Source organism: Paramacrobiotus metropolitanus, unplaced genomic scaffold (genome assembly GCF_019649055.1).
Source record: "Paramacrobiotus metropolitanus isolate TYO unplaced genomic scaffold, Prichtersi_v1.0 Parri_scaffold0000180, whole genome shotgun sequence".
In the NCBI taxonomy this organism is placed as follows: domain Eukaryota; kingdom Metazoa; phylum Tardigrada; class Eutardigrada; order Parachela; family Macrobiotidae; genus Paramacrobiotus; species Paramacrobiotus metropolitanus.
In genome coordinates this window covers 1-20,921 of record NW_026570400.1, presented here as the reverse complement: position 1 = coordinate 20,921, position 20,921 = coordinate 1, and the positions used below count along the sequence as shown (strand labels likewise).

At 43.4% G+C, this 20,921-nt stretch overlaps 5 protein-coding genes and 1 long non-coding RNA gene across 8 annotated transcripts; 3 read left to right on the top strand and 3 right to left on the bottom strand.

Moving 5' to 3' along the window:
* Positions 1-256: 256 nt before the first annotated feature.
* Positions 257-3,715, bottom strand: LOC129600504 (uncharacterized). The gene is made up of 5 exons (XR_008692069.1): positions 3,467-3,715; positions 2,452-2,743; positions 1,788-2,045; positions 941-1,287; positions 257-582 (listed from the first exon to the last, which is right to left on the bottom strand). It is a non-coding gene; the product is annotated as an uncharacterized LOC129600504 (long non-coding RNA).
* A 207-nt stretch (positions 3,716-3,922) lies between these two features.
* Positions 3,923-5,277, bottom strand: LOC129600497 (uncharacterized). Its single transcript, XM_055499044.1, has 3 exons — positions 5,055-5,277; positions 4,541-4,795; positions 3,923-3,936 (listed from the first exon to the last, which is right to left on the bottom strand). The coding sequence occupies exons 1-3, from the start codon at positions 5,125-5,127 to the stop codon at positions 3,923-3,925; spliced, it is 342 nt and encodes a 113-aa protein (XP_055355019.1). The 5' UTR covers positions 5,128-5,277.
* Positions 5,278-8,811: 3,534 nt separating this feature from the next.
* LOC129600506 (uncharacterized) lies at positions 8,812-11,647 on the bottom strand. The gene is made up of 4 exons (XM_055499060.1): positions 11,447-11,647; positions 10,468-10,707; positions 9,562-9,899; positions 8,812-9,061 (listed from the first exon to the last, which is right to left on the bottom strand). Exons 1-4 carry the CDS (start codon positions 11,514-11,516, stop codon positions 9,029-9,031), a joined length of 681 nt encoding a protein of 226 aa, XP_055355035.1. The 5' UTR covers positions 11,517-11,647; the 3' UTR covers positions 8,812-9,028.
* A 198-nt stretch (positions 11,648-11,845) lies between these two features.
* On the top strand, positions 11,846-13,368 carry LOC129600508 (histone acetyltransferase p300-like). Of its 2 annotated transcripts, XM_055499062.1 has the most exons (3): positions 11,846-12,002; positions 12,164-12,274; positions 12,511-13,368. In XM_055499062.1, exon 3 carries the CDS (start codon positions 12,598-12,600, stop codon positions 13,096-13,098), a length of 501 nt encoding a protein of 166 aa, XP_055355037.1. In that variant the 5' UTR covers positions 11,846-12,002; positions 12,164-12,274; positions 12,511-12,597; the 3' UTR covers positions 13,099-13,368. The 2 variants fall into 2 exon arrangements, with proteins under 2 accessions (XP_055355037.1, XP_055355036.1); XM_055499061.1 differs by lacking the exon at positions 12,164-12,274.
* Positions 13,369-14,539: 1,171 nt separating this feature from the next.
* Positions 14,540-16,955, top strand: LOC129600499 (uncharacterized). The gene is made up of 3 exons (XM_055499046.1): positions 14,540-14,869; positions 15,428-16,408; positions 16,475-16,955. The coding sequence occupies exon 2, from the start codon at positions 15,478-15,480 to the stop codon at positions 16,369-16,371; it is 894 nt and encodes a 297-aa protein (XP_055355021.1). The 5' UTR covers positions 14,540-14,869; positions 15,428-15,477; the 3' UTR covers positions 16,372-16,408; positions 16,475-16,955.
* A 704-nt stretch (positions 16,956-17,659) lies between these two features.
* LOC129600503 (histone lysine acetyltransferase CREBBP-like) lies at positions 17,660-20,756 on the top strand. 2 transcript variants are annotated; one of them, XM_055499058.1, is made up of 5 exons: positions 17,660-17,703; positions 17,810-17,937; positions 18,355-18,476; positions 19,172-19,882; positions 20,173-20,756. In XM_055499058.1, exons 4-5 carry the CDS (start codon positions 19,230-19,232, stop codon positions 20,621-20,623), a joined length of 1,104 nt encoding a protein of 367 aa, XP_055355033.1. In that variant the 5' UTR covers positions 17,660-17,703; positions 17,810-17,937; positions 18,355-18,476; positions 19,172-19,229; the 3' UTR covers positions 20,624-20,756. The 2 variants fall into 2 exon arrangements, with proteins under 2 accessions (XP_055355033.1, XP_055355034.1); XM_055499059.1 differs by lacking the exons at positions 17,660-17,703; positions 17,810-17,937 and adding an exon at positions 18,028-18,118.
* The last annotated feature ends 165 nt before the right edge of the window (positions 20,757-20,921 follow it).

Genomic DNA, 20,921 nt, shown 5'->3' with positions numbered 1-20,921 from the left:
TAAAGAAAATAAAAATCCTATTTTAGCATCCCTTGTGAAATATCATGAATGCATTTGCGCTACAATCAGCAACAGAAAAATACGTCATAACTATAAATACCAACCCTGCACATTGCAGAGAAATAACAAGTAGTAGCAATTTTCCCGAAGAAAAAATGGTACTTTGCGGAACAGTCAAATATACTCGTAAATGCGCAGATTACTGCCGACAGCGAATGCAGCAAGCACATCACTTTCTTTAATTAGTTACGAGGCTCATAAAACAAATACACTACGAGGTCTACATGTACACAAATACGATATCGGTAAAGTTATTTACGCGGGCAAAAACAGATAGTGCGATTTTTTGTTAATATGTCTTGCATTTCACTTTGTACCGTATGGTATTCAATATACCATATAGCAATTATATTGCATAATTATAATTATATCCTTGTTTGTACAACCACAATAAGCCGGTTAGTATAATACGAGAATTTGTAGGTACATAAACAGGCAGATATTTCGTTGATATCATCGCTACAAGCCCTCGACGGCATCCTCTTCTTTCTGAAACATCCAGATATTTGGATCGGAATCGTCCTGTAGCAACAAATACCGCATAACATTATGTTTAGATGCTTTAATATGGTAGTTTTAATGTAGTTTTAATGAATATTGCGTCACAAAATTTTTCATCTTTTCGACAGTCCCACGCTTCTGAACTTTGTTCATTACTGTTTATACGAATACATATATAGATATGTGCAGTTACGACACCACCAGCCATTCCCGCCGAACCCACTTCTCTTCGAATTTATACCTCTCCTCGAAAATGGTATTTCTGAATATTTACACAAGGGAAATTTATAAGTTAATTTTCAAGCTATATCTGATTTTCGCACAAAAATGCACCTTTCCAACTATAGAAACTTAACGCATGACCGGACCGCAAGCTAACCTCAGTCGTGTACCATGCCGATGCCGTGGTGGGGGTCACCGGCCGTAGGGTGGTGGTGGTGGTAGTGGTGACCCTGACGGTGGAGGCGCTGGTAACGAGTGTGACGTCGATAGGCAGGCGTGGCAGGTAGCGCAGATCGGCGACGCCGTTGGGTGAACTGCACGTTGCTCCGCGGCAGATACAGAACCATGAACCGTGCCCTTCGACCCACGGGCTAATATACACCTATTTGCACACCCAGGGAGTGGACGGCTTCTCCCGCAGTGCCCACATGGCGTCACGCTGCGCCTCCGTCATGATGTTGTAGCTCGGGTTCTTGACCGGGCAGTAGCGATTTGTGGTGAAATCTATTGAACACAACGTTGCACACCAACTAGTACGTACACGTTCCTGAATCACAGAGTCACCGCGGTCCTTATGGTGTGAGAATTGAAAAAATGCTACATAACGCTATAATAATATTTTGTGCATAATATTTTGTGCTTATATATCGTGTAACCACCTAAAAGGTCACCGATGCCATATTGCTCCCAGTACAACAAAAGGTCATCGGGGCATTATTGTCGACCGAAAGGTCATCGGGCCTTGTCATAAGCACCTCCACACTCTGATGATGGCCCGTCCAACCGGGAGATGGAAACCATCGGTGACCTTTAAGTGGTCACACTATAAGCATCAATAAAGCCCGATAATCTTTCATTATATCGTGATCTTTAACTGGTCACAATATAACAGTTAGGGCCTAGTTGACCTTTTATAGGCCATGACCTTCCTGGCAGCACTACAGTACAAAGAAGAATGGAGGGTGCGTTGACCGTTACTTGCGGCAATCTAGCTCGTCACTCACAGGTGCGCTTGTAGTCGGGATTGGGGTAGTTGTCTGTCCACCGCTGAAATTGTCCCATGCTGACCTCGCAGTATTTGCTGGCACAGGCAACCGGTATACTGCTGCCAAGGGTTTTGTTCGGCATCTGGCTGTACATGCAGTCGTAGTTCAGGCCGATGACGTTCCGGTCTTCATCGTGCTCGTACCAACAAGTCGGGCACATGGACCACGTGGACGCGTTGTTGACGTCGAAGGGATCCGGTACCGTTTCCGGAAGGGCTACAATGTATTACGTGAGTAACTGCATAACCCTGGTTAAATGGTTTCCTAATAACGCGCTAATGCGTTTCATTGTCCCAGAACACATGAAGTTGTAGCGTTTAAGCAGGACAAAATTAATTTTATGGATTTACCTCCATGGCTGCAATACTCAAAATTTACTGTTACTCGCACCCAGACTCACGATGTCCGAGTTAAATAAAATAAATAAAATGCAAAAATGTGGTTAAAATCGAAATCGGAATTTAAAAACACTGAGAAAATTAAAATTGAATCTTATGCAGTTTAGTGATTAGTATGAACCGCAGCTTCTCCATCGCTTGGATGGCGTGAGTGTTTTTTCCAGCGCTACATGCATGTCTGCCAATTAGCAAACGCGGACGCCGGTAAAGGCGGCGGTACTTACGAGTTACGGATAAACGGCCGTCTGTTTGTGGTGATCAACTGAACACTCGTTTTTATCCGTGGCAGTATGACCAGATCGCGCACCTTGCTGCCCCACCAGTTGCAGTGCTGTCCCTTGCAGATGCAGAAAAAATCGGCGTACTCATTGGGATTAGGTTCACCCCAGTCCTGGTCGTTCCGGCACACCCACGGGGCTACACCCGTTCGGCGGTCCCACAAGGCGTCACGCTCCTCCTCGGTTAGGCCATACATCGTGGAACGGTTCTGTGGGCAGGAGCGGATCGTGCGAAACGCTGTACAATTGTGGTGTATATGATTGACCTTTCCCAGATAAACTATGCAGTATACAAAATTATTCTACATTAAAATTAATGTATACAAATAAGCCTACAGCTGCATTATAATTTTGATGCTAAAGAAATTAGCAATTTTAAGAATTAACTGCAGAGTAACTACTGAACTGTTGGTATAATTTTATGAATTATTTTTATGTTACCCATACTGGGTATATACAGAGTACATGCCCTTAGTCCGATGATAAATTTCTTGAGCAAATTTACAGCTTAGCAGTAGATAGCAGTCACTGCACTATGTACAATTACTACAAAGATACATTTAATTTTACCACGAATTATCATGATAAATAAATTTGATTCATAAATTCTTCGGTTTTATTATGTTTCTATGAAGTTTGTCAATATTTGACGTGCATCAGCCATGCGTAAAGCTCGTAACGCACAGGGAGTATGGCGTGGCGGGCTGTGGTATGGATCCTTGCGTAACCCATAGATCTGTACTTCTCGCTGTACGTATACGTTTGCGCAAGAAAGCACTCACCAGGCTTGTAGTAGAAGTATAGTAAATTGCTTATATACTTATAGTAAATATATGGCTGTCGGGTATATTATCTTGTACGGTATACGTCATAAAAATTCGATGCTTTAGCTGACGCGCTCGTATTACACTGATCATCGCAACTAGTAGAACGATGACCTTTGTACGAGGAATATACGTACCCCTATGGTTGATGACGGTGGGATAGTCGCTGACTCGTTTGGAGAAACGCCGCATACTGACTTGGCAGTACTTGCTGGGGCACTGTTTCATGGCCGTATCGAAATCCCACTCGTTCTCTGTACAGAAGGGTTTGGTTTGGGCACCGGTTACTTCATCCAGTTCGTCGGCACAATGGTGACACCACATCCATGTTGACGCGTTCTTCAGGTCGAACTCACCCGTACCGACCGTCACCTGTACAGGTTGTGCGTACCCTGTAACAAATTACATCATACGCTTCCGCGCCATCAACGCCATCAAGAAAATTAAACCGACTTATTTAACAAAGAAAACTATGTATTGTTGACTGGATCTACATAACGTGAATGATATGCTTGACCTTTCCAGATAAATATCAGTATACAATAATTATTCTACATTAATTTAATTATTCCGCAAATAAGCCTACAGCTGCATTATAATTTTGATGCTAAAGAAATTAGCAATTTTAAGAATTAACTGCAGAGTAACTACTGAACTGTTGGTATAATTTTATGAATTATTTTTATGTTACCCATACTGGGTATATACAGAGTACATGCCCTTAGTCCGATGATAAATTTCTTGAGCAAATTTACAGCTTAGCAGTAGATAGCAGTCACTGCACTATGTACAATTACTACAAAGATACATTTAATTTTACCACGAATTATCATGATAAATAAATTTGATTCATAAATTCTTCGGTTTTATTATGTTTCTATGAAGTTTGTCAATATTTGACGTGCATCAGCCATGCGTAAAGCTCGTAACGCACAGGGAGTATGGCGTGGCGGGCTGTGGTATGGATCCTTGCGTAACCCATAGATCTGTACTTCTCGCTGTACGTATACGTTTGCGCAAGAAAGCACTCACCAGGCTTGTAGTAGAAGTATAGTAAATTGCTTATATACTTATAGTAAATATATGGCTGTCGGGTATATTATCTTGTACGGTATACGTCATAAAAATTCGATGCTTTAGCTGACGCGCTCGTATTACACTGATCATCGCAACTAGTAGAACGATGACCTTTGTACGAGGAATATACGTACCCCTATGGTTGATGACGGTGGGATAGTCGCTGACTCGTTTGGAGAAACGCCGCATACTGACTTGGCAGTACTTGCTGGGGCACTGTTTCATGGCCGTATCGAAATCCCACTCGTTCTCTGTACAGAAGGGTTTGGTTTGGGCACCGGTTACTTCATCCAGTTCGTCGGCACAATGGTGACACCACATCCATGTTGACGCGTTCTTCAGGTCGAACTCACCCGTACCGACCGTCACCTGTACAGGTTGTGCGTACCCTGTAACAAATTACATCATACGCTTCCGCGCCATCAACGCCATCAAGAAAATTAAACCGACTTATTTAACAAAGAAAACTATGTATTGTTGACTGGATCTACATAACGTGAATCGAGAGCTCGGATAGTGCAAGCGTGCAGCCATTTGTTGTTAAATAAATTATCGACTAATGTCAATTTATTCCGCAAATAATTTTACGGATCTTTAACCGGATGTTAGGGTACGTCCATGTAAAGGTCACTTGGAGGTTTTACTTACAGGCTGCTTGGGCTGCACTGTATGGAAGTAGCGGCAAAAGTGGCAGGATGAAAAGTAGGACAGTGGCCGGCATCCTCCCGATTACAGGGACTTGCAAGCCGATGGACACCGATCGAGATCCAATGTGCGAACAATGAGTAATACCGTTAGAACTTGTGAAGCGTGAACAACTGCAGCCGGCATGTGTAGTAGTTTATTAATGTTATTACACTGTAATGCTACTCGCATTAGTTTATTGTACCGAAACTGATGACAAAGTGACCATTAGTAAGTATTTTGCTGTTGGCATGGATTTCAGACCGTAATTTCTGTAAGGTGACCTTTAAAACACGGGTACTATACAGAAGTACAAACGATCTACAAAGACACTGGCTTAAATCATGAATGCCATCAGAGTCCAAATACAAATGAATAATATACAATAGTAATATACAAGACAGAATTTATGCGTGTACTTACCATACTCGTATTGATGTGACATGTCATTCCGAGAAAGCCTACGCAGGATTAAGAAAAAGATGTATGAGTTAATGGGTTGGTATCTAAACTGCGTAATCAAGATAACGCAGAGCACAACAACAAAAATTTATTTTTTGCATAATAAATAGCTACGCACGCCGGCGATAAAGAGCTTAATATTTTTATCAGCAAGCGCCAATACGCATTTATATTGTACAGTAACTACTGTACAATAATTATTGTACGGTGTTTTTTATGGTACATATATGCAGTTTTAATAATAATACAGTTAAGTTGGCACACGATTAAATGACGAACTAACCTCCGTGGTGTACCATGCCGGCGCCCCCGTGGCGTGGGTCAGCGGCGTTGGGATCGTAGTGGTGGCGCGGGTGAAACGTGTGCCGTATGGTAGCCGCCGCAGCGTCAGTACCGTAGTTCCCCTTGTGTCATGCCGGCATTGCACGTCCTGCCGCCCCGGCAGATGCACTGGACACTGAAGTCGGCTCCCGGGAGATAATATAGTACTCGTTGACATTGGGCGCCGCATAGTCCTGGACCTCCGCACAGACCCAGGACGCGGTGGGCGTGGCCCGCAGTGCCAACAGTCCATCCAGTTCCTCTTCGGTGAAGGCGTTTCTGTCGCCACAACCTCGGCTTATCCAGTCAACTGTCGATCAGCGAAAAGCAGTTTATTTTCATTTGGTCAGTGATCGAGTTGTAGAAAAAAATAGCTTTTGTAAAAATTGATGGAGAAATAATACCGAATCATGTAACTTAATTACTCGGCTTTTCTTTTATTATAAACATACTTTTAATATAGACATACTTTATTAATAATTTCTTCATTGGGTGATAAATATTGTCAAAAATAGCTTTTGCAAAAATTCAGTAAATTTATTATTAGTTACAGAAAATTTAATTAGTGCAAACTGCGCTGATAGAATAATTTAACTTAACTATTACTGCTTTGTGAAGTTAATTGCTTTTTTCTAAATGTATTATGTACATTAAAAAAGTAAAAGAGGATATGTGCAATTTAAATCGGCAAGAATTTTTCTGGTATGTTCGTATCCAAAAAAGGGACCTTTTTGTAGTGCACAATGCACACTTTACACGGAACTGCGTGTACTCAACCGGTGCGATGGACGGCAACGGGGTAACCGCGAGGCCTCTGCCATCTTCGGAGATGGACTTGACAGTATTTACTGCGGCACAGCCCAATAACACTCGAATAAATACAGTTTTCATCGACAATGGTGGCGAAGTCGGTATCGTTATCGCGGTGGCAGTATGCGCAAACGGACCATGTCGTTGCGTTCTTGGGATCAAATACGGCCCCGGGATCCGGAAATATTACCTGGTATTTTCCCGCCGCTGAAATTTATTTAGACTTTCATATTCTAAAATGTATTTAAGACTTTTATTAATTTAGACTGTAACGTTAATCCCTTTTGATTCCCGTAAGTAATGATAACAATGATAATAACCACGATAATGATAGCAATCGACGATGTTTGTTTGTTTGTTTGTTTAATGAGCTTAATGTCTACAACAATCAGGGATGTCCTGCACGAGGTCATAGACTAACATGGGAGAAAAGGCTAGCGCATTAGCGAAAGCCTTACATATAAAACATCACAAATCTAGACAACATGCAGTTTCACAGTAAACAGTAATGATCAACATGAAGTTGAAGGAAACGCTTAGTCCATTTTAAATCCGCCAACTTAACCGCATCCAGGCAAGAATCAAAACTGTTGATGCGGTTGTGTGATTCCTGGGGCAGTCTGATCTCATTCCACAAGTGCGCCATTAGAAAGGCAAAGCTCCGCTCGCTGATGAACTTCCGTCCGTCCGAGGCGCAGGTGTCCACGGGTTCCACTGCGTAGGGATGTTCATCAAGGGACGGTATCTGACGTGTTCTGCCTGCAATACAAACGGCGGCAGTACCAGGTTTTTCCCGAAGTTTGAAAAATTTCTCTCCATAAGGTAAAAGACGGAAAACCATCTTGTACGTCAGGAGCAGAGATTTTCGGATACGACAAAATAACAGGGACTTGTAACCCGCTTTTTTTAACGTTTCGGCATACTCAAACTTGCAAGGTCCGAATCTGATACTTTTTAAGAATCGGTACTGGCAGTCTTCTAACTGATCAATCACTAGCTTATGTTGACAGAAAGCTACGGAACTGCCATAATCGGCTATCGGTTTGACAAGGGAATCGTACAACTTCGTTCGAGCCGCACTGTTTTGATATGGAAACAGTGCGTTTAGGTAACGGATACGTTTTTTCATGCGGGTAGCTAGATTTTCGCTGTTACGTTTCCAGTTTAGATGTCGGTCCAGGTAGATACCTAGATACTTCGCACTGTCGGATACGGGGATGTGTTCACTGTTTAACGTGTATAGACTATCTGGCACTTTTATACGCTTTCTGGTGAATCGTACATGAGCGCTTTTCTTTGCATTGAAGTTTAGCTGGTGTTCAGCCGCATATCTAGATACAATATCTAGAAACTCGTAAACTCGTAAAATAAAATTGTTATTTATATATGAATTTTAAAAAAATAGTAAGATGAGCGCAACTCACCATCCAGTATGCTCTGCTTAGATGTGATTAGTGAATTAAGCATTTCAATTTCTAATAATTATTTTCTATTCCAGTTATGTATATTTCTAATATCTCGTATTTAATCGCTTTGATCGATCCTTTCAAGTCATAGTAACATTTAATTTTATATTGTAGTCACCGTTTGCAATGTAATTACAATATCTTTATAAAGGTCACTTGCAAGGTTACCGGTTTTTTTCAGTTACCGGTTTTGGCTGCGTTGAATGCGAGTAGCGTCAACAGTGGAAGAATCAAAATTACGACAGGGAAGCAAAGGCCGACGGATCAACAGGACACTGAACTGCATCGTACACCAGTGATTCCTAGTTCCTACGTTATAATTATACGCAGTTAAACGTTATATACATTAGCAGCCGGCATTTGTTGGCATTATATTAATTATTTTATTTTAATCTACTGTATTGGTATTATACCAAAAATGCGGCACATGATAACAAAGGGGATGTTAGTTTGGGTTTCTGCTGTTGGCATGGATTTTTAGGCAGATGTCGGAATGGTAATTTAGTTGCCCTGAATTTGACTTTAGCAATACATACTAGTAACATCAATGTGATGGACCCACTCTACAAAAGCAAGTCTTTCGTAAAGCTGGAGGTGCTTCCGAGGGCATTATATATTAATGACCAAACTGTTAATTATCCGTATGGGTGGCAGTCAGCAAACGTTTCACTTGACTTTGTATTTCGATGAATTCTTCGTGATAAAAAGTCATATTATCATACGTAATTTATAATTATACCTAATCACGCACGAGACGGTTGATTTAATTTACTAAAAAATTAAGCGATGTATGCAGCAACTCCGCATAATTATGCAAAATACACATAATGCAGACAGATCGTGTTAACATCGCTTCGACAGCTCGTCGACATCCTCCTTCTAAAACATCCAAACATTCGGATCGGAATCGTCCTGCAGCAACAAACACCGCAATTTTTCAATATGACCGATTGCCGTAGTTATTATGAGTACTGGGAATAATTTCTCGCGTAATTAAGGTACTCGTATAGGTGACGTAGCAGGTAGCTTATAAAAAGCGCGATGAATTGGCGCTTAGAAAATCACCCCTACACTACAATTCTCACAACGATCAATCTAATTCTGCAATAGACTGCTATTACAGAAAAATTCGATCGATAGATTTTTCGATTATACAATAATTATGTTTGTGATTATTAATAATATTTATTCAACGTAGCACCAGGCTTGCCAAATGTATGTAACGCTTAATTAAACAGTGAGGGGGTTTGCGGGTCGTGGTATCGAGACTATCTTATTAAATTTCGTTGTACCTCTACGCAAATATTACTATTCACCGGGTTCGTATACACTCTGTACATAACTAAAGACTGCACGTCTCTTTAATTAGTTGCAAACCAAAAAATGCCCCCTGGTAAGGTGGCCGAACTGACCTCGGTGGTGTACCAGGGCGACCTCGTGGAGGTGGTCACCGGCCGACGGGTCGTGGTGGTAGCGACGGTAGTGGTGGTGGTGGTGGTGGCGCGGGCTAAGGTTTCGCGCGATACTCGTGGCAGCGCCAGCAGTTGCCACTGCGTCATCTCGGCGTTGCACATCTTGCCCCGGCAGACGCACTGGACGTTGTAGTAATTGTTGACGTTGGGCGCCGCATGGTCCTGCATCTGCACACAGACCCACGACGAGGAGGGCGTAGGCCGCAGCGTCCACAGCAAGTCCAGCTGTTCTTCGTTAAAGGCCGTTTTATCGGCACATCCTCGGTTTATCGCGTTGACTGTCGAACAACATCAACGAAGTAGAATTATTTAACTTCGTTCAATCATGGAGCAATAGAAGATGCAAAGGTGTGTAGTGATTCAATAATTTTTATTACATACTATTAGAGAAGAAAGAACTATAACCATAAGGTGTTCACAACTTTTGACCAAAGCTATATTTAATTTTATTGTAGAAAAATAAATTATAACTACATCTTTTCTCGACTTTTATTGAATAATTATGTAATAAAAAATAAAATATAAATATAAAAAAAAATAATTGACTGACCTTTATTACTCGTATAACTTTACTAATTACAACCTAACTAATTTAGCTGACTTGTATATAATCAAGTAACAGCTGCAAAACATAATAATAACTGAACTTTTATTCAATAACGTTAATTAATAATTAAGAACTTGCAGTTTAACATATGTAATATACGCGCGCCGCGTTATATATCATCTTATTCCGCATGAAATGCCATTAATATGCACTGATAAACAACCCAAAAAAGGTGGCCCTTTGTAAAGGTACTGCCCACTCCACACTATACTAGTTCGGCAAGTACAGTTATACTCAACCGAGGTGATTGACGACAACCGGGACATCTCGCCAGCGCTTTGCCCAACGCCGGAGATTGGCTTCACAGTATTTGCTGCGACACTTCCCAACCGTCGATCCATCCAGCGTCACGTACAGGCAGTTCTCGTTGGTATGGGACGCGAAGTCGGTATCGTGCTCGTTGTAGCAGGATGCGCAGAAGGGCCATGTTGTTTCGTTCTTGGGGTCGAAGGCCCCGGCATTTACAGGGTTGCCCGCGTCTGCAATTTATTTACTTTCATAACAGCTGCAACGACGTTAAGCTCTAAAATAACATATAGGTCACACCGCAATATGTTATAACAGTTATTATGATCATCGCGCGACTAGGCGGTTGATTTAATTTCCAAAAATTTGAATGACATGCAGCAACTCCCCGCAGTTATCCAAAAACAATTGTGTCGCTCTGTTGATAAATATAAGTTAGACATTTTTTTATTCGTGTTTTAAAAAAAATTGTACGCTGGCTGCTAATTAAGCATGTACTATATGCTTATACTAATTAAGCATGTACTACTGTATATGCTTATCGTTAATTATGTTGCATGTAGTATATGCTTAATTACCGAATTGTTTTTAATTTCAAAATTAACATTTCTAATATTCGATTAGTTTTCTAGTAAGTACTACCTCACGTGCAGATACACACTACTCCCATACGTGCGGACACACTACTCCCAGGTTAAAATTTAAGCATCAAAAACATCCAACCGGCCTGCGTTAAAATATAACGCACATTATCGCCGTTGGATTACCCTTAATTACAGCCAAACTAAAATCATTAAATTAACACTTAATTAGTTAAAAACCCGCGCCGCGATGTTGAAATGTGTACTGGCTGATACCGATTAAAAGCGAGAAGCATTTAAATACATTAAATTATGGTACAGTGACTATACAGTCCGAAGATATCTACCGTTGTGGGCGCTATTGCAGAGGTCATGTGCAGGTCCTACTTACTGGACTGGGCTGTGTTGAATGGGAGTACCGCCAAAGGTAGCAGGATGAAAGATATGACAGTGGCCGGCATCCTCCCGACAGGAATAGGAAGACCGAGGGATTGGTGGGACACCAAACTAAACAGTGCGCGCAGTGATTATTACCACAAGTATACACACAAATGCAATTACAGCCGGCATTAAATATTTTGTGTAGCGTACGTATACTGTTCGGGGATTATAAGGATTTTCTTGTTGGCATGGAATTTATATGTTTATAACGAAAATGAGAAATGTTCTGTTGTGGTCATAATTAAGTTTGACCTTTGGCTTTAGTTTTACATAAATGTCTTGCTTTATAGAAGCATCGGGTGCGTATTTAATTCTGGATTATACTCAACAACGGGGTTGCATACTTTTATAACTGCAATACTCGTACTTCTACGTACTAATTTATAATAAACTTTTAATTTTTGAGTAGGGTGTCCGCGTTTGCCTTTTTATTCCTTATTATTGGGGTAGTTGTTGCTAATCGAAGTACGACGGAATCGATTAATTAATCGTGAAAGCTTATAAGGGTGAGTCTATATTTCGGGAATTTCTGGAATCTAAGGGTGTATTTCTGGAATTTAGTGTGATAATACGAGGCATTATATATTTTTTTGTTGAATATATTGCACCGGAAAGTCGCTCAGGCTCTGTTCAAAGATTTTATGAGATTGTGTTCTCATTGCTGCAGAGTTTTGTTTGGTACATGGTGCCGTCACTGCTTAACCAAGGAATTTCGGCCTGATAATAGCGTAACCGCCCACCATTATTGCACTGGCACCGACAAAAGCCACGCAACATTGTACTGTAAATTCTGTAATGCTGGCAGCTTATAGCAGTGACATTCATTGAGATAATCACTGGATCACAGTTTTTTCCGTTTCTTTTCGACCCTTTACGACAGTGTGAACTGTGTGATGCTCTTCGCCATAGTACTATTTCTTACCAAACTGCCCTTCACTTACCACTCCTCTAGGCGGTAGCGCTGATCGTACCAGTTGTTACTGCGAATATAAATTGTCTTTTGTCCGTCTGCAGGATCGCGACGGGGACTTCCAACATCGGTCAGATTCCTTGCTACTAAAAGATTAATTTTCCGCAAACAAGGCAGCGCTGGAGCCGAACATGTCATCCCCGATGAAAGAAGAAGCCCCCAGAGGCACCCCGATTCCGGGAGCGGCGGAGGTGCCGTCCGGCAATGCTGACCAATGGAACAGGGCGCAGGACGCCTGTATCAAGAGGATGGAGCAGCTGGACTTGCAGGATGCCGGAGAGGGTGGCCATGCTGGTCCGCATCCGACCAGCCTGGGGCACGGCGGCCAGGTCCCGGGCGGCGCCAGCAGTGCGCAGCAGAATGTCCAAGGGCAAGGCTACGGGCCGGTTCAGCCGCAAGCGCCCGGACAGGCGCTGGCAGATTTCGAAGCGATGCTCCGGAGGCCTGCTCTGCCGTCGACGAAGCTGGTGCCGTACCAGCAGCTGGTGGAGGCGCTGCAGAGCCCGCCCAGTCCGGACCAGCAGCAGCGGGTGCGCAGTCTCATGCAGAGCAATCCCGAGCTCATCACCGGCTTCCTCAAGATGGCCCGGACGGAGGACCGCGCCCGGAGGGGAGGGCCGGCACCATTGTAGCCCATGTATACTGCCCATGTGCCAATAATACTATCTAACACACATTTGTATCATGTTCTACATTGGCTGCATATTGTATACGTTGTACACGCCGGCGTTGCATATTGTATCCGTAATGCTAATATAGATATCTATAGACTAATACTGTAGTTGCGCTATCAGCAGGCTACAGTATATTCTTATGATATTTTCACGAGCTAATTTGTATCGAACTGCTGCAAACGAGCGATCGTATATGGGTGGCATGTTGATATCATTGGTATTAAAAAATAGTAGGCTGCAGGTTTACGTGAAGTATATGTTTCTGTAAAATTTATGTAATCGCAAAACTTATTATTTATAACCTCATTATGCATTGATAATGTTAATTAATACAGTTGCGATGCCGAGTGCCGACACATGTAACTGTCACGAATTTTTTATAACCGGCATATATACATATACCGGCATAAAAATTTTATCGATAGTGCAATGTACTTACTTACATTTTTTACATGTACACTAGAAATTAGGATGACCTTTGGTACAAACACTTTGCATTGCACTGCATTAAACTACTAGTATTTGTTGCGAATGACGAGAGGATCATCGTCAAGGCGTTTTGAGTCCCTTCAACCCTTGACCATCGCATCGCTGAACTCGAACGCGTAATGGAGCTGCAGTGTTTGTTGCGACACGGCCCAACATCATAGTATGTAAAATAACATTGACAGTAGATTCCATGCCAGAAAGCAGAAATACGTAGCGACTAGCGGGTAACAACTTAATCTACCGAAGCGAAGGTCCTCTATGTTAAAGAAAACAGGAATTTTGTCGGTCACGTCGGTCATGTCGGTCACGCATTAACAATTTTAAATAAAATATGGAAGAACACACCAAAAAACATTTTTTAAATATAAAAATGTGTTTGTAAAACAGTTTATTAAATTTGGTTTCCAGCTTCGGTCTTTTATGCAAGCCATCAGCGGTGCACTTTCCTAGTTATACTTCGGTCGACCGACATTTTTAATTGTTGTTATCGAAAATCATGCAGATTTTTCTGCAGCTTTTTGGCAATTCGATCGGATGGCTTAATCCACAATCCCGAGGCACGAGCATTTAAAAGTACGAGTACTTACATAATCAACCCGTTCGAAGTGCGGGAAGCTGGCGAATGCGATCGCATTCTACATGTTTTTGTAGTTCTTTGATCTTTAGAGTTGTTAACCACATCAACATTATTGCACGAGCGCGAGCTCCATTGCCATTGGAAAAATGAAACTGAATTGGTGGAACTGGAAAAAATTTCATGACGCCCTCCTTCGTTACGTCATGCAAATTACGGCTGCTCTGCCAGCCCCCTAGGGTGGCACACGCTGTCGCAATTGGTTACATGATACTTACATCATCGAAGGGCGTCAAGTTTTTCCCAGTTCCACCTATGAAACATGATGCAACCTGTTCATCTCGCTACGTACGATTTCCATTACCTACAGTACTGCATTCTTTAATTTCCTATGCTTCGAATTTCGATTTTCGAACACCACTCGTATCGGGCTTACGCCAGGGTCCATGATTAAACTGGTAAACTGCGAAAGCCCAGTCAGATTAGTACCCAACATCGGATAGTTTTTATTTTTGGGATCTTGCCTCACTGGTGAGTATTCCATTGTCCATCCGGAAAAGCCTGCTATCAAGCTGGGGAAATTATTTACGTGGATTTTGCCGTGACCAAGAAAGGCGCCTACTTATCGCAATATCTGTATTGACGGGCACTGGCTACAGCCTACAGGTATTCCGTAAATCGTTTTTGAGCGTCGCTTGTTTCACCAGGCAATGAACTGTTTCAGATTCATTTATCCGCGTACAGGTTACTAGTTAATTGTTAATTATCCATACAGCTCACCGTTAGTTAACGTTAGGGCGCTTTTCGGATTTTCACTGCTTTTCTTTTCGAATATCTGAGGTATTGTTAACGGTGACTGTGACTGTGAGGCTGTGAGTGTAGGCAGGTGCCTGCTTTAGCTGCCTGTGTGCCTTTGCGTTTTATTAGATCTTGCTGAATGTTGTGAGCATACCGAGCATTCATTCACCTATTTAGCGTTTTTTTCCAAGATGATAAGATATGCTCCTGGCTCTTCAGTCGTGACTCGCATCGCTAAGAAAATGGAAAATCTTGACTTTTCCTACAAATCTTACCGAAGCAGTAAATCTCCTCTACGTTCGCCACCCCATAGGCGGTAGCGCTAATTGTACCAAATACTACCAATAATAATGACGCTTGCGACAGGAGAACACTGGTGATTTACCTTCAAAATTAATTATAATTATTGCTTCTACTTGCATGCAGGATCCCAGTTGGAGAGTCCAACGATAAACTGATTTCTCTACTCCCGGAAAATGAATTCCCTCTACTCCCATCCACACGCTGTATCCCAGACTTCCGGGACTGCTCCCGACACGCAGACGCTGGATGGGAATCCTCTGCTGGCCGTCGACCGCTTCCCGGGCGGTGTGGGCAACGCTCAACCGCCCGAGCGTGACACTTCCATGAACGGCCATCCGAATCCATCGCATCCGGTCGAAAAGGATGACGGGATGCTGGGCGGTGTGGTGGGCCTGCCGTCTGGCAGTGGTGACCTGTGGAACAGCGAACTGGACGCGTTCATCAAGGGAATGGAGCAGCTGGACTTGCAGGATACCGAGAATACCGAGAACTCCGAGTCGGGGAAGGGGAAAAAGCGCCCGGATATGAGCCCGGAGCCGCCGCGTGCTAAGCCGCCGGTGTCGCAGGAAGACCGTCTGGCCTCCATCCAGCGCTGTATCCAGTCTCTCGTGCACGGCAGCCAATGCCGTGACCTTACCTGCCAGCTGCCCAGCTGTCAGAAGATGAAGCGCGTCCTCTCGCATACCAAGAACTGCAAACGCAAATCCAGCGGCCAGTGCCCCATCTGCAAGCAGCTGATCCAGTTGTGCTGCTACCATGCCAAGTCGTGCAACGACAGCAGATGTCTGGTGCCCTTCTGCCCGCAGATCCGCGCCAAATGGAAACTGCAGCGCAAACAGCAGGAGATCCAGCGCCAGCAGCAGGCGCGATATGCCCAATTGTACCCGCCGCCCGCAGGGATGCCGGCGCCCGCGGGACCGGGGTTGGGCGGCGACCCGCCGAGGAATTCTCCGCCGGAATTGCGGCTGCGCATCCGCAATATGATGATGGGGAACCAGGAGCTGACGTCTGACCTCGTGAAGAAGGCAAGGATGGAGGATGGCGAAGGGAGTGGAGGCGGCGCATAAAACCGTGTTTCACGATAAGGCAATAACCACGGCCCAGGTACATCCGTAGTGCCGTTCTAAATGCTGTTTATAATTTAGATTTTCATATGCCCTGCATTTGTAGCCCCGTATTACGCCTCGTCCAGACAGATTATCCAGGAATGGGAAATAAAGTTCCGGGAGTTGATGGCCGGTATTCGTAGTGGTATAAGTTACTATAGCTAACTATCCATATCAAGCATACCTCCGTGTTTCCCATCGACGGCATGCTCTTTCACCTTGATCTGTTCAATAAGGGTTTAGTACCTTTTTGATCATTATCCATGGTCTCATTTTCACCCATTTATGTATTTAATAATGTAGATAATTTGTAAGGATCTATATGTGAATAAGTAACGCAGGCTGTACATTAGATGCACTGTAATTCCATTTCCGGCCTTTTCTATGGAAATTTTCTGGAGATAGCGCACCTTTAATCTACAGTTGCTTACGGACTTAAGTATACTTAAGTTCCAATATTAAGCGTGGAAATAATGGAATGGCGCTTTAGTTTGTATTTGATCGAATTGTTGTTTTCAAGAACGATTAAAATAAGTATTTGCGTTGTACAAGAATTAAGGGAAGTGGCCCGGTACATGGTACTATATCTATATTCGTGTACATCAATAGTTCAATACATGCAGGAAACTTTCACTTTCCCGCACTCCTAAACATTTTTTTCTGTTTTATGACATTCTATAGCCAGATGATTTGTATACACAACAATACTCTTGTGCACTTTTGCATTAAGCCCTTTATTCAAGTTTACTTGTGAAACTTATGCACAGTACACAGCAGTATTTACTGATGAGCGAATACAAAGATAATCTCACAGCCACAAAAGAAACATCACATTACAAATCTAACAAACAGCGGAAACAGGCGGCCGAATTACAGAGAACATTTGATTAGCCGGCTGGTGCCGTTCCCAGGATGAATGCCGCGTTTCCCCGTTGGACTTCGATGCTGAACCTCTAGCTGGCGCAGGTATTCCGTTGCACGTACCTCGCCTGTTTCCTGACGAATCATCTTGCCCACTTCAGTATAAGATATCAGTTCTAGCTGTAGCAGTATAGATATAAGAATCATATCTGTACTTAAACTGTACTTTGCGTTGCGCATGCGTTCGCACAACTGATGGGATTGACAACAAAATAATCGTCGAAGCCATCGACCATCGCCGAAGTTTGTCTAGATTTTGTCGCTCGACACAGTCCAACAGGAAATTATTTATAATAAAGTATTGTACATAAACATTGACCGCGGATTCTACGCTAACGAGTAGATAACAGAAACAGCTGCATAGTACATACTGTACGTAGCTGCAGCTCAGTAGTTAGTAGTTAGTGGTTCACTCACTTCACTGCAATTCTTATTTGTTTTGTAGCGCAAATATTTTGATTTTTCTGCATCTTTTGAGGTTAATTTGGCTAAGTTTTAAAGTGCACGAGACACGAAGCGCTTGGAAGTTGGAACTATGGAGCGCTTGAACTATGGAACTATCCAAGCGCCGCTTGGATCCGATGGAGAGAATCTGATGAAGATCAGGTAGTGGTACTGCCCATTTTTAACGTTATGCGGGCTACTCTAGTAACTCTTCCATCCGCCCAGGATGGTAATGGGTTACACGGTTGAGGACTGTGACTGGCTAGTTGTCATATAAAACGGTGATTGATGGATGGGCTTCCACCAGCGCCGTACGTACGAAAGCACATGTGTGTACGTTCAGGTGTGTATGAGTATGTACGCATGTGCGCTGTGCACTATAGATACCGGTACACTATGCAGATTGCAGCGTGCCTGTCCTGTCCGATTCGACGATTCCCATCTCTATCATCGTCGTTCTGCATGCATGTGTTCGAATTTTGAAAAATCGAACTCAACGCCAGGATCCAAGATATTAATGATAAACGGATAAACAACAAGAGTTGTGCTTAGTCGAGGGTAATAAATTTTTATTTTTAGAATCTCGCATCCCTATTGATTTGTACGCCACTGTTAATCCGGAAAAGCTGGGGAAACGATCAACGTTGACGGTGAAAAAGCTGAAGATACAGACTAATCCAGCAATATTGCAGTACATTACGGTAAGTCCCAGGTAGAGTAGTCCAACGGCCCAACGGCTGCAACCGTTCTTGCAATGTGTGCCTGTGCATCTGAACATATTTCTTCCTCACTTTTTATTAAACTGTTTTAATTATTGATACATTTAATGCACACTTGGTGTTACTATGACCGTAAAAGAGTGAGTTATTAAAAAGATGTTAATGTTCTTGGATTTTCGCTGTTTTTGTTAGTTTCGCATTTCCATATTTCTTTAAGGGTTAGTTTAGAACTGAAGAAGGCGGAGGGGTGCATGTCGGAGCACACATATTTACCTGATCAGCGTTTTTTCCCAAGATCTGTGTTGCATGCTTCTCACAATCAGTTGCGTCGCTCAAGCAGCCAAAAAAATTCGTTTTTCTTGCTAAGCTCCTCTTCGGACGTTGCACCCCAGAGGCGGTAGCGCTGATCGTACTGTACCACTATACACTGAGCCACTAAAGGCACTTGTAACGGTGTTCAGTTAATGTCACTATTATTTGTCACTATTATGTCACTATTTTTTATTTATTATTTATCTTATATTACCTACTATTTCTTATTCAAGCACTATTACAATATTTATTCTTATGTTGTGTTATTTTGTATGGAGTTATAACTTAAATCAGTATGTTTTACAAAATGCGTTCAAACGATCTTGATGTGTTGATAGCTAGTTAATGTTAATTGTACTGGGTAGGATCCGCTTCCATCTCAGCCCGAATCCAACGAAGTACCAGTTCCTCTGCCCCCAGGAAATGAATTCTTCTGTTCCCCATTCGCCTTCCACTTGCCCGACTGGTGCTGCGGACGACGCTTCACCGACCGCGGGTGATATTGCCAGGGACGGCCCTCTGCCCGTGCCGAATGCGTCGATTCCGGTCGAACAGGACACCCGGATGCAGGGAGTTGCGACGGCGCCGGCAGCCCACTGGCCCGCCGCTGAACGCAGCCTCCCGCCACTGCTGCACGTCGGGTACTGCCGTGAGGCCGTCTGCAGTGAGCCCCGTTGTGGCAAGATGAAGCGCCTCGTCTCCCACATCAAGACCTGCACACATAAGCCCAGAACGCAGTGTCCGCTCTGCCGGCCGCTGGTCACGCTGTGCTGCTACCACGCCAAGCAGTGCAATGACGGTCAATGTCTTGTGCCTTTCTGCCAAGTGATCCGCGCCGGATGGGAAAAGCCGCGCACGCGCCAGCAAGAGGTCGTGAAACTTCACGGCCAGGTTCTTCCGCCGTCGGCGGAAGGTGTGCCGGCGCGCTCGGCACCGCGGGCGACCAGCTCTCCGCTGGACAATCATCCGCAGTTCGTGCCCCATCAGGTGGCCGTCAAGAAGTGGCATCAGGTGGTGGTAGACCGCGACGAACAGGCCAGTACGGATTCTTTACGCAAGCATCTCATCGAAAAACTGTACGTTTTAATTGCGACGTTCTTGTTCAAAATGGTGAACGAAAATCTTGTCGTCAGTGTCAGCTTAATTTGAAATCAAGAAAGCTGTAGCATAAGTGTGTATCTTTTGTAGATACGTATATGTAACAATACATGATATCAGTTTATATGCGTTTATCGTTAAAATTGATATGTAAGTACGCCGCATCTGCAGAACGGAAAAGTACCGACGTTTTCGGCCCTTAGATTTTTTCGCATACAAAAATTTATTTAAAGAACCCATTTCAAATTTTTTTCTTGGTGATTGTCAGTGTGGAGGCCATATTCCCGTACAAGGACCGGTGGGCGGCGCTTGAGAAACGCATGACGAACATCGTCTCCTACGCCCACAAAGTGGAGGCGAACATGTACGAACAGGCCAACTCCCGCGAAGAATACTACGAGCATCTGGCCGAGAAGATCTACAAAATCAAGACGGTTATGGAGGATCAACGCCGGCAGCGCCGGGAGCAGCTGCGCGTCCACTCCGGCCAGGTTGGTCTCCAGGCCGGCGTGCCTTTTCCCGGGAACGCCGGGCAGATGCGGATGGGTCGCTCGGGGGCGGACGGGATGGCCCCGCCCGGTACGCAGCTGCAGCTGTACATTGCTCTGCATAGCTGTGCAGCTGTGCATTTGATGCAGGAGCATTCCGAACTCATTTTGCTAGCAGAAATTTTTTTGTGGGCGGCGGAATTATTTCAATGGCTGTTTCCTTACGGTTAATAATTACCGCTGTACAATTGTCATAAATTAAACTGTTTTGGCATATGGATAATGGCATTAGTCACTAGAACGTATATCTAATGTTACTTACATAATTTCAGCCGAATGAACGCAATGATGTAGTGCACTGAATACGAGAACAATGTGAATAATATCAATGGTTTCAGTTCCCACATTAAACCGGCAATAATGTACTTGTACAGTATCATAATATTACTAAACCTTAGTTTAGTAATATTATGACAGTATATATCATGGGCGCACGGATTGCGGCAATTGTCCGGCAAAATATATGTGT